At 40.7% G+C, this 19,314-nt stretch overlaps 1 protein-coding gene across 2 annotated transcripts in view; it reads left to right on the top strand.

Moving 5' to 3' along the window:
• Positions 1-19,314, top strand: part of CSMD1 (CUB and Sushi multiple domains 1) — a 1,521,983-nt gene that overhangs the window by 296,895 nt on the left and 1,205,774 nt on the right. For both annotated transcript variants that reach the window (XM_084758080.1, XM_084758079.1), the window contains exon 2: positions 2,613-2,829. In XM_084758080.1, coding sequence (XP_084614206.1) covers positions 2,613-2,829 — 217 coding nt within the window. The remainder of the gene's footprint in view (positions 1-2,612; positions 2,830-19,314) is intronic.

Raw genomic sequence — 19,314 nt, 5'->3', positions numbered from 1 at the left:
GGGAACATTGAAAAACCCTTGGTTGATTACAAAGTACAGCCAGGGATGATAGTTTCTTTGTTGAGAACTCTTGAGCAGTTCTTGAAGTTTCTGTCAGAGCCCATGGAAAACTATGTCTCCTGACCAAACACGACTCATCCTGCACAATGCACCATACTAATTGGTACCCTGCAGGCTGCCTGAATGCTCTTTCCTGGGAACTCTTTGTGTCTGGTAACCTGGTACGACATGATGGGTGTCTAACAGTGACCAACTTCCCAGCTGACCTTTCCTGTTGAATTTCTTTTTTCTTTTCTCCAATTTATAATCAAGTCTTCATTTTTTTATTTACCATGAAGTAAGGATTGCCAGATAAACAAAAAAAAAAAAAAAAAACTGTTTCCTTTAAAGCCCTTTCAAAGCCCTGCAGCTTTAATATCCACTTGCTACAGTATTATTGTTAGACTTAAATTTAGTGGAAAATGGGCTTTTTATTAGTTCTTTGGTTTTAAACTCATAAATCCTTTTCATTAAATCTTTTTTTTTATTAAGATTGAGCAAACTCCCACAATCATTTGATAATACTACCATGAAAGATTTGAGCTCACTGAGACCTACTATGGTGCATTTTTTTAAAGTCTAAAATGTAGTTTGAAATAATTATCTGTTTGCAGTACAACAAAGGAAGCTGGGATAATACTCATGTTCAAATACTTACACAACACGCCGTAATCAGAGCAAGGCCAGGTTTCTTGCAAACTTCCACCACAGTCCTAGTGTCAAAACATTTAAGAATGCACAATGTGCTGGTGGGAAATGGGCCAATTGAGAGGGAAGGAGAGACTGCTAAGAGCATGGACATCATTTCATGACTGTTTCCAAAGCAACTAGATCCTGAAACTAACTAAAAGAGCGTTTCATTCCTGTCCACATTGGTAATATTTACAGCAGAAAGGAATGCAGTGCAATGAGGCAAAGAGAGCGACTGGCCTTTCCACACCTTGGTGACCACCCTTTTCCATGGGTCCTCATGACATTTAGGTTTTTCAAGGCAGGCAAATGGTTGGAGGTATTGGACAGACAAAAGACTGTAGTCACAAGTGGACTAAGGGGGATTGCACTGAGGAAGTGTTTAGGATGGTGAAGGATCATGGAGGGAGGCTCTCTGGGGGAGATCTCTGAGCCAAGAAGGGAAGAGCCAAGAGGAGGGAAGGAGCCAAGCAGCAGGAGAGGTATTAGTGAGGCTGGGGAAGGAAAAGAAGGAGCTTCTGGATGTCCAGTGAGGAGGGGGGGCAGCCGATTGTTCATGAAGCTGTTACTAATCTTCCAGAAATGACCTTTGTGGCAGAGGGTCCTCAGAGGAAGCCTGATCCTGCAGTTTGTTCCAAAGGACTGCTGTGAGGGGCTAGGTCAGAGATACAAGTCTATCATCAAGAGAGTCCCTGAGGACTTGTATATATTCTCTGTCTCTGTCTCTGTCTCTGTCTCTGTCTCTGTCTCTCTGTCTCTGTCTCTGTCTCTGTGTCTCTGTCTCTGTCTCTGTCTCTGTCTCTGTCTCTCTCTGTCTCTCTGTCCCTCTGTCTCTCTGTCTCTCTGTCTCTCTGTCTCTCTCTCTCTCTCTCTCTCTCTCTCTCTCTCTCTCTCTCTCTCTCTCTCTCCCTCCCTCCCTCCCTCCCTCCCTCCCCCCTCTCTCTTTCTCTTTCCTGGGAAATAGGCAAAGAAGTGCGAGTCTCTCATCCTATTTCTGGCTCTTATCTCTACTTCTGGTTCTTGTTTAGCGTGAAGTGCCGGACACAAAGCATTTTCGTTAGGAAATTCCTCTTAAGTGCCACTGTCACCTTTGTTCTTCCTGGGACATCATTAAATGCATGATGTATGAATCCCAGGATGGTCTAGGTATCTTATTTGGAGAGGTATGAGTGTTCTCTGCACAGTTATAGAAATTCCAAAAATTTTCTTTAGTTACTTCCATCACTCTGATACAGTATTTTCCTTCCTCCACATAGGATGCTTTCCCTGAGCAAGGAAGACGTTGTTGGTGGGGATATCTTTGTGTTTTGCCCTATGCTATGTTACTAATTTCTTCAAGTGTCATGGAAACTGTCATTTCATGCATTCTGTTTTCAAGCAGATACACTCTATTGTCTTGTGTCCTACTGTATCTTAACACTCTTACCCACACAGAACAGATTCAAATCCATTCTCGGAGGGTTAACCATGGTGTTTCCTACCCCTGTTACCATATGTCCAAATCATTTAGCTGCACTGAGCTGTGTGCATCACAGTTACATTAATAATGTGATTTTTTTCCGGCTACTCCAAGTATCTAACAAAAAGCTGTTTGATGGGCAGGAAATTTTAAGCATTTTATGTAGATCATTGATGGAAAAATATGTTCCCATGTAGTCTAAAATTAAAGCTTAACTTTGATGTGAGATCCCAAATAAGGCCCATAATTCTCTTCCATTTCACCTTTAGTTATTCTCCCTCTGCCTTTAAACACTGATGAAAATTAGCATAAGACCCACCATAATACATCATTAATTTTTTTTTATCAAAATGACAGGGGCATTCTTAAAGCCATAGCTTGATGATGACTAAGAGAACATGCTATTTTGTATTTTTCTACCTAGGTCAGAACTGTGGTGGCCTGGTCCAGGGACCCAATGGCACCATCGAGAGTCCCGGCTTTCCGCATGGGTACCCCAACTATGCCAACTGCACCTGGATCATTATCACTGGGGAGCGCAGTCGGATACAGCTGTCCTTCCACACCTTTGCCCTGGAAGAGGACTTCGATGTCCTATCTGTCTACGATGGACAGCCCCAGCAAGGGAACCTGAAAGTGAGGTAAGGTGCAGCTTCCCCTATTACAGAGTAATGGCATGCTTAGATAAGTCCATTCAGATAAATAACCTATTGACCAGGAAGTTGTGTTCCTATAAAGAAACACAAGAGACTACATGCGTGCCACATGGTGAACACTTAGTTCTAACTTTCAAACGTATTATTGAACAGTTTTCAAGATCTGCTCAAGATCTGCTCAGCAGCATTGTCAAGGCAATTTAAATGAAGTCAAAATGGGCCATTGTTTGTTTGTTTGTTTGTTTGTTTGTTTTAAGAATTGTGGCTATGAAAGGAAAATCAAAAAAAAATTAAATTAGAGGTTCGGTTGATACAGTTGCCATGCACATGTTCCGCCGTGAGAAGGTGGGGTCAGTGAGAACTCCCAGCAACACTGAATTCTGGGAAAACATGGTTGAGACACTTCTCATTTCTATTCATTATGTTTATGTTCTTTTCACCTGTGATCTCCAATATAAGGAAAAACATATCAACTGGTATGATTTTTATATTATATGTTCCATTAATTAAACAACATATCACAAGTAATTTTAATTGGTAAAGGAAAGATGATATTCCTTTGGGAAGAAATCAGATTTTCACAACTAAATTTAAGAAATATGTACTGCATAATTTTTAGTACTATGCTGTGGCCAAGTCCAGGCTCTCTTAAATGTGAGGCAAGGGATCGATCTCCCAGCTGCACTCACAACCCCACATATGCGTATTTAAGGCTAACAACACCTCTATCTTCCTGGCTTCCCATTCTCCATCAATTGGACTGTACTCGCTTCCTTGGATTTTTATAGCATGATTGACAGGAAGAAGAAGGAATGAGGCTGCTGAGGGTAGCAAAAACACGTGTCTACCGCAGGCAACTCATCCATAGCTTTGTGGAATGCAAACAACTCTTCCTGGAAATTATCTGTGTATATAGTTGAGAGATTTACATCATTACAAAATACACAGTTAACATGGTCAACATAACCGCTTTCAAATATATTTTATTTATAAGCTGGTTTCAGATATAAGATGCCTTTTAATTTTTATGACCAATTGAGGCTATCAGTTCTCTGCCTTTAGGAAACAGTCTTTGAATTCTGTCATTGGCTGTGTAGTGGCTACCCCATTTTTTTAAATGAGTTAGGTGAATTTTATTTCTCTTGCTTAGAATGCATGGTCTTGTCACCGAGATTGTGGACACAGTATCTACTTACACAGTGTTGATTCACTGGATGTGAAATGTCCTGACGTCCGCTCTCCTCTTCTGAATATTAGCTATCCACCTGTCTTTAACCTACAAGAGTTGTGCCTGGTAGTAGCAGTGTGTTGGCAAAGCACTTAGAGCAATAATGGCACAGCAAAGAAGAGGACTGGGGATGCTGTTCATTAGCATGTCAGCACACTTAACCGTGGGAAAGTTAATTCTTACCATCTCCATTAAGATGCCCACTCAACAAGTACTCAGCAATACTTCTTTTTATTCTCTTGGTATTTTCTGCATTTCTTTCACATATAGAAAATCTGATCTCTGTGTTAATTTGATTGATGCCTGTTTCATAGTCTTCAACAATTTGTTGCCCTCTTAGGTTTTCGTGGTGATATTGATATTTTATTTTGATAAAGCCTAGAATATTTTTCTTCCTCTACTCACTGTTGTAACAGGAGTGGTGATGGAAATTCTGATATTAAAACCATTAGACCACTTGCGTTTTTCAGTGTAGCTCCACAGAGTGGTGCACAATCAGACCTCTATGTCCAGGGAGGTGCACACTTATACTTGAGGTGACCTGCACGGTTGTTATACTGCTTCCACTCAGGGACACATACAGTGGGGCAGGGAAAGAGGGGAAGAAGACTTGTCCTTCAGTTACTCAGCCTCTTTTTGCTTCACTAGAGTTGGAGACGCCCAGTGGTCACACTTGTACCTGAGTGTGTTCTGAAGGCTGGATGCTGCTCCTTTCTTGACCCTAAATAGCTTAGTCCTTCCTTCTGTTCCACACTTAGAGGCCTCAGTGCAGCCCCAGTCTAGGCATGCAGAAACACCTTTGGAGATTCCTCTAGGTGTCCTAACATAAACTGGCTAAACACATCAAAAGGCATCCTACCCAGGTGCTGCTCGTTGCTACCCACAGGCCTCGTGGCATGTTGGGAGGAGACCACAAGTCTTTTCAGGGAAAAAAAGAGAGCACCCCTCTTCTACTATTCAGTGACAAATGATGGGCAAGATCTTCATTATAGTTAGTACTAAATTCTAATTAGTTGGGGTGGGGAGGACTGCAGTCAATGCTATTTTTTTCTCCTTTGCCTCTCATGTTTGTCTCTCAAGGACAATTAGCCAATAGCACTTAGAGAAGGTGGATTCTCAGGAAGGATTCCTAAAGACAGGATTGGTATGGCACTTCTGACCACCCAGCCATGATGGGAGTGGCTCTTGAGAGCTGCCCAGGCCTGCTTGCTGTACAAAGGTTGTTTGTACTCACTCCAAATATGCACTGACTGATGCTTAACAGCTGCTCTGTTAAGCATTTTGAATACCTGGCTCTAAAAGACAAAGGAAACTTATTTTCTTTGTCATAGCAAGTGATTTTTTTCTGGATAAATTTTAGGTTTGTATTTATTCTCCAACTAAAGAAACATAGGGTTTTCAGTATAGAGCTATAGATTGCTTTGTAGTTTGAATACAACTCAGGAATACATACTTTACTACATTTTAAAAGTATCTTAAATTGTCTTTTAAAAAATTAGGGACACTAAGATGGCTCTGTGAGTAAAGACACTTGCCCCCAAGCCTGATGACCTGAGTTCAGTCCCTGGTGTCCACATGCTAGAAGGCAAGAAACAATCCCCACAGATGTCTTCTATCTGGCCTCTGACCCTCGAGCACACCCGTGACAGGTGTGCCTGCTGAGCATATTTTTTAATCCCTTTCCAAGTGCAACACACATCCCTGAGGCCCAACCCCATGACATGAGTGTCTTCCTCCTGATCCCAGTGATAGCCGCCTCAAAATGCTCCCTGAATCCCTGTCTGGCGAGTCTGTCCCACAATATGTGTGTTTAGAGTTACTCCCTTGGTTCTCTGTTCAGGTAATGCAAAGTGAGGTGGGTGACACTCCCTTTATGAGGCTGAGGGCACTGTACCTCATGGTGATTAACACCTAGAATGCCCTCTCTGACTTTGGAGCGGTATTCATTTGTCCCAAATCTGAAAACTCTTGAAGTTTTCATCAATTTTCAAGCATAATTCCGTAGTAATATCAAAGGTTAGACAGAGATCCATCCAAATTCCCGAAGTGAAACTAAAGGAAAGCTGGAGCCCCAAATGGGAGAGAGTGAAGTCGTTATTTTATGCTCAGCACAGCCTGGGAGACCAAGGGAAACAGCCATAGCACTGAGACTCCCTTGCCCTTGCTGGCTCATAGAAGGTTATACCTGGTTTCTCTGCAATAACTATAATAAGGAGAGAGAGGAAAAAAACAAGGATTAGAGCATTGGGGTTAGGAAATTATGCACTCACAGTGTAGAAATATCACAGTTTTTCTAATTATTCAACCCTGGCTTGAGTACATCAATCACTGAGTACCCTGCTAGTGCGGATGATGCAGATGGGACGGGTTCTGCTGCACAATGGGGACCTTAGATTAAAGCTACAGCTTGGCTGAAATTCTGTCTTCCTGGCCCCATTGTCATTATGAGGCCTTGAGGGAGCACTCTGGGTCAGTGATCAGATAGGAATCAAAGTATCTTGGTATTTTTAGCTGGAATGGTGATGGACACCTTGATTAAGGCTTGAGGAGCCATGATCTGAGCTGCTCTGGATACAGATGAGAGCTGCTGTCCATGGTCTGAACGCCTGTGGATGCTGATGAGAGAAGCTGGTCATGGTCTGAGCTCCTGTGGATGCTGATGAGAGCTGCTGTCCATGGGCTGAGCGCCTGTGGATGCTGATGAGGGAGGCTGGTCATAGTCTGAGCTGCTGTGGATGCTGATGAGAGCTGCTGTCCATGGCCTGAGCGCCTGTGGATGCTGATGAGGGAGGCTGGTCATGGTCTGAGCTGCTGTGGATGCTGATGAGAGCTGCTGTCCATGGTCTGAACGGCTGTGGATGCTGATGAGAGAAGCTGGTCATGGTCTGAGCACCTGTGGATGCTGATGAGGGAGGCTAGTCATGGTCTAAGCTCCTGTGGATGCTGATGAGAGAGGCTGGCCTCATATTTATCTGAGACACAGACTCTAACACCTATCACTTTTGGCCAGACACAAGGCCAGGAACTGAAGAGGCTGATCTGCATGTCAGGAGATTATGGGGTGACAGGCCTGGTAGCTTCTGGGGATAATATCTGCACAGCTCCTGAAAGCCATGTTGTCACTCAACTTTGACTCCCTCAGCCTTCAGTTCATAGTCACCCAATTATTGCTGGGGTTGATACTTAGTTATCAGACTCTTCCTTAGCATATATGGGCCCTGGGTTCGGTACCCAGAATCAAGTAAAACTAGGAATGATGGCATATCTGGCTACTTGGGATACAATAAAGCCAACTGTGTTAGAGATATGAGTATGGGGTTGGGACTCAGACATAAATGTCTATAACTTCTTTCCCTGTCATTTAACACAGTAATTTTAGTACATAATCAAGCTTAGGTACAGCTGCATATATGTACATATATCTATTATTTTCTTGAAGCAGTATCTCATTATGTAACATAGTTTGGTTTTGAAGTTACACAGTCCCCCTTACATCCCTCCTCTCTCCATTTCTTCTCTGCTTCCTTCCTCCTTCGCTCTTTCTTCTTATCTCTACTTATGCCTCCAGAGAGATGTGGTAAAGGCCAAGATGTTGTTGTACTTTGGTGGAAGAGTTTACTGGAATCTTTCAGGTACACATCATCAATGCGTTTAAGTTACTAACAGCGTGTTGAACAGCCCTGACATGGCACAGGACTATAGGCCAGAAAACATCAATAATGTTGAGTGAAATCTGTGAATGACAGCACTGTCTATGACTGTTAAGTACCTTACTGTGTCTCTTTGTACCTACACCATTTTCTCATTCAGAAACCTGGGCTGTAAGAGGTAAGCCAGAGCCACCCAAGGCAGGATCCTGGGCTGGTAGTACTGAGGAAGATACCAATGAGCAGGGCTACTCCAAAAGAGCAGAACTGGTGGAGGTGTGAACCTGAGCTTCAAGTGCAGGGAAGTGGGCTGCCCAGAGCTTCAGTCATAATGAAAGCTCTTCAAGAATCATTTTTACATTCTCTTTCAAAAGGCAATAAAATTATCATATTTTTAGCCCTTGGTTTCTGGAAAAAAAGGAAGAGAAAGTGTCAAAAAGTCAGAGTGGCATTAATTGACTTTTATTCTTCAAGGTAGGGGATCTGTAAAAATAGTTTGTTATAATAGCTCACTGGGAAACTATCCATATTAATAAGCAATAAGAGCTATAAATGGATTTCCAGGATGTTGAAGGACTTTTATGTGGATGACCATATTTCTAGTTGAATGATTGATTTTCTTTTCTGTTTAAGATTCATCTGTTTCCTCCCTGCATTTTGAACATTGATTGGCACAAGCCAATTCCTAGCTTTTCCCATATAGCCAAAGGCTGAGAATGCTGTGAGCATGGTGAATTTTTAATCTTCATTGAAGACATTTTCATTATATAATTACAAAATAATTTTCAAAAGAATTAATGTTGTCTACAAAGATCTCATTTGTCTCCTTTTACATCATATTTTTTAAATTTAAAATATGAAAATTTTCTTTTTCTCATAATAAACACACCTTCCCTTCCCTTTGTTATGTAACATGCTACACTCTGTATCTGAATATACTAAAAAAATCAAAGGCGCAGATGCCCAGCTCCATTTTCCTCTACCTGTGTCTCTCTCAGCTTAACTCACGCCATCTGAATTAATAATAACAAAAGGTCAGAACCTTTGAGTAGGAAACAGGATTCAGCCAATGAGACCTACAGGACTCCTCTGAGGCCCCATTGGCCTGAGGAATGCATCTGTGCGGCAGGGACAGAGGGGCTCCCTTCAGCAGGATTTCCTCCTCTAGACCTGCTCTCCTTCTCTCCCTGACATGTCTAAATGTCTAGTCTCCTTGGCATTGTGCCTGGCTCCCTCCCATTGACCTCTTTCTCACTGATGCATTGGTTTAGAGGAGTTTTTCTCGTAATCTTATTTTAAATCCAAATCCCCAACCTCAAAGACTATATAACACACAATGATGCAACTATTGTTTGACTGGCATGTAACTCCAAATATTGTATAGTCAATTTCTATAATTCTTCTTTTATAAGTCTGTGAGATATATGTATGTATGTATATAGTGTATATATATATATATGCATGTATATATACAATATGTATACATACATACATACATATAACAAACAGTCACACATATATGTAATTGTATAGCTAGCTCTGGTATGTGTTTAGTTTAAAAGGGTGAGTTAGAGAGTAAACAAAAAGAAAATAGGTAAACAGTTAGAAGAAAGCTGAGCGATAGACATTGGTGGCTTCATAAAGTCTTTTAATACAGCCTCCTGAAGGCAGAGGCTACCCAGGTCCTAACTTATACCACTGGACTGCTCTCTGATCACTGCAACCATTTCTATAGGTCCCTGGTGGCACTATGAAAAACAAACCAAGCCAGTATTGAGTACAACACAGTTTAACATAAAGGTTGTATAATGTTAGCCTGTAGCAAATTAGCCTATAGAAAATAAAATCCCAAAAGATGCCTTCATTTATACATGCAATTATGTCCTACTCTATGGGGACTGTTGCAGTCACCAGCAAGCAAAAGATATTCATGCCTTATCTCTGTGAGCCCCTCTCAAGCACCCAATGTCCGCAGTGTAGAGAAGTGTGTGCATTTGGCCATTCTCAAGGGCTCGGTCAAGCTTGAGCTCTCAGAAGATAATCTAGTTCTCCCAGACACCTTTGAATGTTACATGTTTCTAAACAGCCAATCCTTGCAGTGTTTCCTATGTGGTGTGGTCACTGTCAGTGTGTGTCTGGTAGGGTTAGCAATCTGCTCTCCGGTTCAGTGTGGTTAGATTTGTGATCAAGAGGAAGAGAGCTGGGAACATTTGCTAGCAGTGTTTACTAATCATGAACTCATACTCATTAATTCAGAGGTACCATCAAAGAGTCCAGTGCTTTCCAAAATAGTGGGAGTAGCTAACACGGGGAAGGTAAAGGGGTCTTTTATGCTCTGGGGGCTGTTCTTAATGTGCTGTATAACAAATGTGTTTCCTGACTGAAGAAAACATTTTATCAAAGTTTTCTACTTTTTTCTTTATTTCATTTCTTTATTTTCTTTTTTCTTCAAGGCAGAGTGTTTCTGTGTAGCCTTGGCTGCCCTGGACTCGCTTTGTAGACCATGCTGGCCTCGGAGTCACAGAAATCCTATCAACTTTTAAAAATAGACGAACACTGATGTTTACATTACTGTCCCTCAAAGTTGTATTCATGGGCCTTGCTGTCCAGTTACATAAAAAGCAGTGTATATACTGCAACTCCTGACTCCAGACCCCGGGTTCCAGCAATCTCAAGGATAGGTACCAAAAGATGAATAAAAAGAACACAAGAGCCTGGCAGCTGCCGAAACTGACGTTCTGTGCATCCTCCTCCCACTGTACCCGCCATGCTCACTCAGCAATTTGTTTCTTACACATGACATTGCATTTCATCCTGTTCACAGGGAGATCTCCCCAGCAACAGCCCTATGAGGCCTCCCCTTTCACAATGCTCTCCATAGTTAAAGCAGCCAGCCAGTGATGGCAGTAAATGTATACCCTCCTGGCTGTGGATTCATGAAAGTGGCTACTGGACACCGTCAACACAGTCCAGACTAAAAAGAGTGACAGAGCAAAGGCTAACACAGGAGCTGTTTGGAACGAAAGCTATGGTGATTGGTGTTAACAATCAACCCGAGAGGCTCTACTGTTAATCAGGAAAAAGAACTTCTGCGCATATCTGTGAGGGAGTTTCTACATTGACTTAAAGCTACAATGTGACCAAATGCCTCACACACCTGTCACCATGGCCTTCCCACCATGACAGACTCCACGTTCAGACTGTAGATACTATAAACCTTTCTTTTCTTTGGTTGATATTTGTCACGTATTTTGTCATAGTACAAGAAAAGTAACCCATATTAGGGTCATTGCTGCTTGCCACTAGACAAGGCCTGCCATGTTGAAATCCTTACTGTAGGGGAGCAAACAATGAGACAGATCACGAGGAGAATGAGGAGGACAGCAGGGGTGGGGGATGGGGTGGGGAAATCACAAGCCACCAGTCATGGTGCAGATCTGGCAGCTCTTCCGTGGCTTCAGGGTTATTTTCCCAATTTCACGTCATTCAAAACAGAGGAATTTCTCCCGGGCTGCAGAGCAGAAAACTGAGCTTAAGGGTCGTCTACAGCCCTGCCCTGTTTGGTCTACATGTCGGTGCTCTATGATTCATCAGGAGAATCCAAAAGCTCTTACATAGCTTGAACCTTTTCAGGGTTTGGTTATTTTGTGTTAGAATGGAAGGTTTGTCATGGTCTGAAGATTCCTCACTGCTGGCTGGTGTTTACCCTCCTGGCAAGAGCCCCAGCCCCAGGCAAAAGGACAGAAAGTTTGAAGTCAACCTGAACTTCCAAAGGAAGGAATGGAGGGAGGATGGAAGGACAGGACAGTAGAGGGAGGGACAAAGAAAGGAAGGAAAAAGAAGGAAGGCAGGGAGCGGAGAGAAGGGGAGAGGAGAGGTGACAAAGAAAAGAAAAAGCAAGAATTCCTGGCGTGGTCAGCTATGCAGATAAAAGTTAAAATAAAACACCTATATACCTCATCTTTTCATTGGGCATCTTGAATCAGATTTGTCCTTGACTTTTTCACCCCTCACAGGGCTAGGCTACATTTGTTTTATGCTTAATGAACACTTGTATTAACTTGTCTTTGGTTTCAGCCACCATAAATGATATTCCTGAGGTCACTCGTATCCAAATATTATACTGGCCACTACTTATTAGCACATATTAATTGTCCAGTGTAATGAGATTCATTGTGATATTTCTATTATGTATATAATGTGTCTTATCATATTCTCATATTCAGACACCTCACAAGTCACCCTTGCTGACTGTTTGTATTAGTCATGAAATTAAACAGGAACGGGGATCGTGGTAGATGTTGAAGTATTAACTGGCCTGATTCCTGTGGGTTTGCACCATTCTACATCCCACTTGCAGAGAGTAAACCAGGTTACTTAGTCACTGAAGATGTGCTGTGCCCAGTCTCCTCAATTTTAGCCAGTAAAAAGAGGACTGTTTGCTTCTTGCGTGTTAATTTGCATATCTAATTTGCATATTTAATTTGATGTCTGGGACTGTTAAATCTTTCTGTACACTATCAGCCAGGTATCATCTGCATTTTTCTTCTCTTTTTTGGGCAGAGCTTTTGAAATATTCGAAATACTAGTTATTCCGCTAAATTACTTTAATAGTATCCTTAAATCCACATCCTTAATATTGTAGTTTGAAAGAGTAATTTTTAAAATCTGTACAAAGGCCAATTTGCTAATTTTTCATGTGAGGTTCATGACTTCCTATGATCTATAATTTAAAAAAAAATACTAACTGAATATTCGGTAGCATTTCTGGAGTCAATTAATTCTAGTAAGTAGTTCTTTGAAAGCTACTTAGGGATGATTTTGCAGACAGTCACAGTGTTTACAAACAGACAGTTTTTCTCTTCTTTTTTTTTTTGCCTCCTTTGTGCTTTCGCAGTGATGCTGCATGACCAGGCTGTCATTTGCCCTGCTCTGTAAAAAGATAGAGGTGACCATCTCCCCATGTTGCCATCACAGTGGGGAAGGGTGTTACTCTCTACCACCAGCTGTGATGCTTTGGCCTTCAATCACCACTGGTTCTTTCCCCCAGCTATGTGAGGCTACATTGTTTTCCTTTCCTTGTCTCACTACCCACATAGAAATGCTCACTAGAAGAGGCTCAGTATGGACATAGAGCCCTAAGGATTTGTTCTTCCTGATCCTGTGTCTTGAAGATCAAGCAGAGCACTAGTGACAGTAGCATGTCAACACCAGGTCTCAAAGCACCTCTGTGTGTGACATGCAGAGTCCCAAGGGACTTTCTGCTCTCTGGTTAACATTAAATGTTCTTTCCTCAATGGCATCTGCCTCAGCAAGCCTGGAGCCTGGCTTTAACTTCCCTGGACTCTTGCTGGGTCTTCATGGCTATAGCTCCTCCCTTTGTCTGTGAAACCAATTCCTACCCTTCTTGTTGTTAATCTTCTTCCCACTAATTATTTTATAGTCATTTTCTTTGTTGAAAGTACTGATAAATCTTTAGTCTCTGTGCTGGAACTTGACAGACATATTTATTTGGATTTTCCATGACATTCTTTATTTATTTGAGAGCACCATGTATTTTTAAGAGTTTTGTTGTGAAGAAATGATTATTACTTTTAAAAACTCTCTAATTATTGCTTGGAATGAAGATGTTTTCTTCCTTTTTTCTAATACTAAGTTTAATCCATAGATTACATTTCTTTGGCGACAGATCTTACATGTAAGGAATGCAGTTGTATGTCATAGGTTGTAGTTCATGAAATTCTTGTGTCTATCTTTGGTGTAATTCAACAGAGGAAGGCATGTGTCTGGAGTTTTGTTTTGAGAATCATTGAAAAGTAAATTTAGTGTATTTGTATGAATTAGGGTTTTTATGACTTTCAATTTCTTCTTGTGTCAATTTTGGAAAATATTTTGCAAGACACCTGTCCAAGTAGCATTTATTTGCAAGACTGTTGATGCAAAGTCATCTTGATATTACTTCAGGTCCTCTTGGAGGTCCATAGAATTTGTGCTGGTAGTGAGTCATTTTTAAAAGCAGTATTGGAACCCAGTCTGTCTTAGTACCAGTGATGATACTCAGTCTCTTTTGAAGCTGCCAACTGACACTTCCTTTGCTTTTGTTTTGTTTTGTTTTGTTTCTTTTTTAGGCAATAGTTTATCCGTTGTTTTTATTGCTCAGTAACAAACATTGGATTTGCTATTTTCCCAACTGTTAATTTTTCTGTTTCGTTCCCATCTTTTCTTAGCTTCACACTTTCTATTTGTGTTTTTTCCTGTTATTTCCCTTGTTGTTGAAGTGAGATGTAAGGATACCTGCTTTAACTTTTTCTTCCTTCATATAATTGAAGTAATTAACTCTGTAGGTTTATGTTCAAATTCTATTGAACCCGCACACCTGCAATTGTAATAATAAATGATATTGACTTCATTTTCAGGAAGCTATTTAATTCCAAACAAATGTGTTCTTTCAATTAATTAATATGAGCAAAATGATGGAAACATGATCATTATTAGGACATAAATTCCCCAAGAGCTTCTTAGTGAGTAGAAAAAGGAGAGATACTATTAAATAAGGGGAGCAATAATCTCAGAACCTTCATGTGAATAGCCTGCTTTTCCCATGCTCTGGAAGGTAGAATGGAGTGCATCCAGGCAGGCAGGGGTCGGGGGGGGGGGGGACAGCAGCCCTATGTACGAGCTGTTGAGACACTGCCATGAGGATGAGGCTTTTCATCTGGGTCCCCTACTATACCTCCTACTCCACACTAGTTGCCATGTGTCATAGTTACTTTCTGCTGCTCTGGCAAAACACCATGGGCAGAAGCAACTAAACAAAGAAAAAAGTATTTTGGCTTACATTTCCAAAGGCGGAGATGGCATGGCAACAGGTGCAAGAAGCAAGCTGATCACATCTCTATATACACAGGAAATGAAGAGTGAGGCAGGAAGTAGGGCAAGGCTATACACTCTCAATGTCCATCCAGTGACAAGTTTCATCCTGCAAGGCTCTATCTCCATAAAGTCCTACAGAAGCTCCCCAAATAGCACCACAAATGGGGGACCATGTGTTCAAGTGCAGGACTCTCTACGAGACTTTTCTCAGGCACCCCATGCCACCATGTGAGCCAAGGCTTGAAATATCTATCTTATGGTAAAACGGTGTTCACTCGGAAGTAGCCATTGGTTCTGAGGCTAAGCATCTGCAATCCTTGAGTTATTTAGTGAAATTAAGTTCATTTTACACATGTTTATAACTTTGTCCTTATTATGTTTTCAACAAGCATCCAAATAAATAAGATTAATTCAGAAATGAGTAACATAAATAGTCACTCCATATCTCCATATCCTTATATAATGCATGCGACATTTGTGTTTTATTTTATATGAGCTAAATCCAGAACAAAAGACCCGAATGACTCAAATAAGAATTTTCTCATTTAGTGCTTTGCTTTAGTTTCAGTTGGGAAGAAATGTCTGAGCAGAGATGTAAATAGGTAAAGCCTTTGTGAAACAGTGTTTTGTTATTTTAGTCTCATCTTGGTATTAGTGCAGCCGGTGCAGTATCTGCTACAAATAAAATATGGATTTGTTCTTGTGGCTCCTTGTGTGAGGAATTTATTCTACCCTGCCACATCTATTCCCCAACACGTCTTTTGTATGAAATAGGCCATGCATTAAAGTAAGGTAAAATGCAGGATTCTGCAATATTTTCTCTGTGCAGTGAAGTTGGAAAGGTATTTGAGAATCCCCAGGATGTCTAAAGATTCCAAAAGGAAGGTGACACTATTTACCTTCAGCTTGAAACAAAGCCACATCTCCTATCTACTAGTTCAGCTGTAGTCTTGCCTGAAATCTAGCCAAGAATTTTAACTCCTTCCCAGGCCACATTGCTGACTTGAAACTCTTGAAACATCCAAAGCCATTCTGTTGGGTAGAGGAGTAGCTATGCTATAAGAGGAGAGGCAGCAGGAAGCACATCCTGTACATTTGCAGAAATGTGCACTCTTAAGAAGAATGCAAAGCCACAGGTACAGTGCAAGGAGCCTTTCTGGATCTAGTTTTATTCTTCTGCATAAACCCCCCTCAAATACACACAGACACACAGACACACACAGAGACACACACACACAGACACACACACACACACACACACAGACACACACACACACAGAGACACGCATACACACATACGCACACACACATACACGCACACACACACACACACACACACACACACACACACACACACACACACACCCCACCCCACAAACAATATAAGAAAAAAAAAGACTTTTTTGATCTAAAAATAAATGTTGATTCAAATAAAAGTAGCTGAGTAGCAGCAGGAAATATTGATATGGCTCAGCCTGTTTGAACTTCGAGGGACTTCAGAAATATGCCCTTGAAATACATAATTAATGCCACAGCAAGTATTATTTCCACAATTACAAAACAATTAATAAAGTTTAAAAAACAGAACTAATCTTGGAACATTAAGGAATTTATCAAATATAAGAGGAAAATAAAGGTGGTTTGAGTATGTCTTAAAGGACATATATTATTAATATATAAGGTCAAAACAAGCTAAAATTTAAAAGCCAATCAAACATAAGTTAAAAAATTTAATGAATTCAGGAAACGTAAATGGATTTGTTTGTATTGTTTTTCATCCTAGCATTGCAGAGGGTAGACTGGAACTTTTTGTGGCACTATGGGAACATGTCCATGGATGCCTTCCAACATTTGATAAGTGACATGTGAACAGAACTGAGCAGGATATGAACCATTTGTTCTCAACTGAGTCTGCAGTTCTGTGATGTCCTGTATATAGTCAATAAAGCCAGATCCAGTAGTTTCTGTCTTTATGTTTCTTTTTGTGATAAACCAAAGCTTTGGTGAGTTTTCAATAGTCATATACTGTTGAAAGAGAAAAGAGAATGTGTTTTAGTTAGTGTCCTTCAAAATGACTACTATGAAAGATGAGTTGTATCCATCATGAAATATTGTTGCCCATGAGATGACAGTGTCCTGGATGCACAACTGTCCTGTGATTTGCTGGTTCTCTCACCACACTTGACAGGCAGAGTTCTTTGGAATCAAATGTTAGTAACACCTCAAAAATGTCACCAAATGCAATCGGCTCGCAGTTTTCTGAGTGTGAAGCCCAGTGGCCAGAAGATAAGGATATCCTGGCTGCATCAGGATGGGGTCAGGAACTCACGCATTTTATTCACAAGAATCTCATCTATTTTATTAATGGAGGCTGTAGATAATTATAAAGGAAGGTAGGTAGGCACATTGCTTGTAAAACTGGGGTGATGAAGGATTCATTAGGGAAGAGGACTTACAGAATTTAGGGCATATTTACTCCAGGTTATGAAAATATGTACTAAGGGTTACCATGAGAGAAAGCAACATTTTACAGCATACCTATCCTCTGTCACAATTATAAACAGAAAGGCACATTAACATGCTCTGCATGCATGGTAAAGATGAGCTCAGGAGGAAAGAATGGCCTCTGAGCATGCTCAGATTGAGCCCAATGGTGCCTCTGAGCATGCTCAGATTGAGCCCAGTGGTGCCTCTGAGCATGCTCAGATTGAGCCCAATGGTGCCTCTGAGCATGCTCAGATTGAGCCCAATGGTGCCTCTGAGCATGTTCAGATTGAGCCCAATGGTGCCTCTGAGCATGCTCAGTATGCACCATGAAGTTTCAAATGGGGAGGAGCAGATGCTATGATGTGGACTGGTTTGCAGCTAGGAGGAATACTCATGTGGTAGCCCTGAATAGACTTGAGAGATGGCAAGGTCTCACTCAGGAGCTCTCCATGCCATGAGCTTCATGCACAGAACATGAAACTTTAAAAAGAAAAGAAGACATTACTAGAATATTTACTTTGCTGTTTATGCTCACTGTAAAGAGATGGGTAAGTTCTGGGAGAACCTGTAGAATTTTGGGCTGTGTTGACAGACGGCTATTCTAGATTGTTCAGATGAAATAAAATGATTTCTTAAAATTCAATCATTTAAAAATTTTTGTGGCTACATTTTTTAATCTGTATTGTTATGTGACCAATATAAATGGGCTATGATTTACCCAATGCAGTTATAATGGAAAGAAACTCATCTAAGAAAGAAGTCCATTAGAAGAGTATGGCTGTTTTAAGTTATCATGAAGAAGAGGAAAACAGGCCCGAGCTCCCGGCAAGATACTTACATCTTCTCTCATTGTATTCTCGGGCCCTCAACAGGGTCTTACGCAATGAACACAGGACTGTGACAGATATCGCCTGCTCATTGACACTGTTTCTAAGAAGGGATTTGCATGCAGTACTTCATTTGATTTAATTTCCCAAGCTTGTAGTGTGAAGACTGATTTTTGCGATGGTCCTCAGGTAGTGAATGTTAACTGCTTGCCCAATTTATGTCTTCAAACTGAAGATTGCCAAACATGTTATGGTGAACTCCTGTGCCACAAAATTGGGCAGTATGCTTCACAATCTGTTGTACAGTGTTTGTCCATGTAGGGAGTAAGAAGAAAACCCAGCTATTGAGTACTATGTGTTTGAGATCTTCCAACCTTTTGCAGGGAAATGTCGTATGAATCCTTGGTAAAGCATGAGTCTGCAATGTGTTCACTTCTCTGGTTTATAAGCAACATGCATGTGTGTCTCTCTGTTTATATTAATGTATATATGTATGTCTATTTCTGTGTCTATGCATGCATATATATATATATGTATGTGTATCTGTATATATGACTGAAGGTTTGTATGTGTGTATACATGTGAGTCTATATGTGTATATGTATGTTCATGTAGCATATGTGTGTATGTGTTTATATGTATGTATATGTGGGCCTGTAGGAATGCACTGTAAGACTGTGTACATGTATACATCCATGGGATGTATTGTATGCATGTGTGAGTCCAAAAATATATGCTCATATATTTGTGTAAATCTGTATATGTTTTTTACTTATGTGCATGTGTTTGTGAGTATGGGTGATTGTGCATGTATGTGTATGCACACACTGATTTACTATTGTGTCCATTTTTGTAGTGAAAATTCAGCAGTCATAATAGACCTGAGATAGGTAATTGCTTTTTTCTTTTATTGTGCCCCATTTATTTCATGTCATGGAGTTCTGGAGTCACTAATAGATTATATGGGTTTGTGGATCTGAGACAAATAGGAAATCTTTCTTATCTGAAAATAAGTGTGAAGTCATTAGAGTCCACCAGTTACAATTTTCAGGTTAAATTACTTTCTGCTACAAGTATGATTGTGTTTCAGATAAATCATAGAAAATTAGTAACATACTCTGTAGCTTTAGGTTTCTTCATAAGACTGAAAATTGGGCTGTTTTTCATGTGATTTATGTATTTTAAATTGTATTCATATATATACTTTAAACTATTCTCTTTGGTGAGAAACGTTTAAATCTTTCCAGTTCAACTGAATAGTTTAAAGACATATTTGCCCAATGTACTGTTGAGTGCATCCATGACTGTGTATCTACGCATGCGTCCACATACGCTTCCGCTAGTGGTCATGTTACTTCTGTATGGCCTTTCTGTGTCCTCTAGATATGTTATATGAGCCATCTTGCTT

The sequence above is a fragment of the Acomys minous genome (genome assembly GCF_964271855.1).
Source record: "Acomys minous genome assembly, chromosome: 15".
Classification (NCBI taxonomy): Eukaryota; Metazoa; Chordata; class Mammalia; order Rodentia; family Muridae; genus Acomys; species Acomys minous.
Note: the sequence above shows the minus strand (reverse complement) of the source record. Positions and strands in the feature narration are given on the sequence as shown.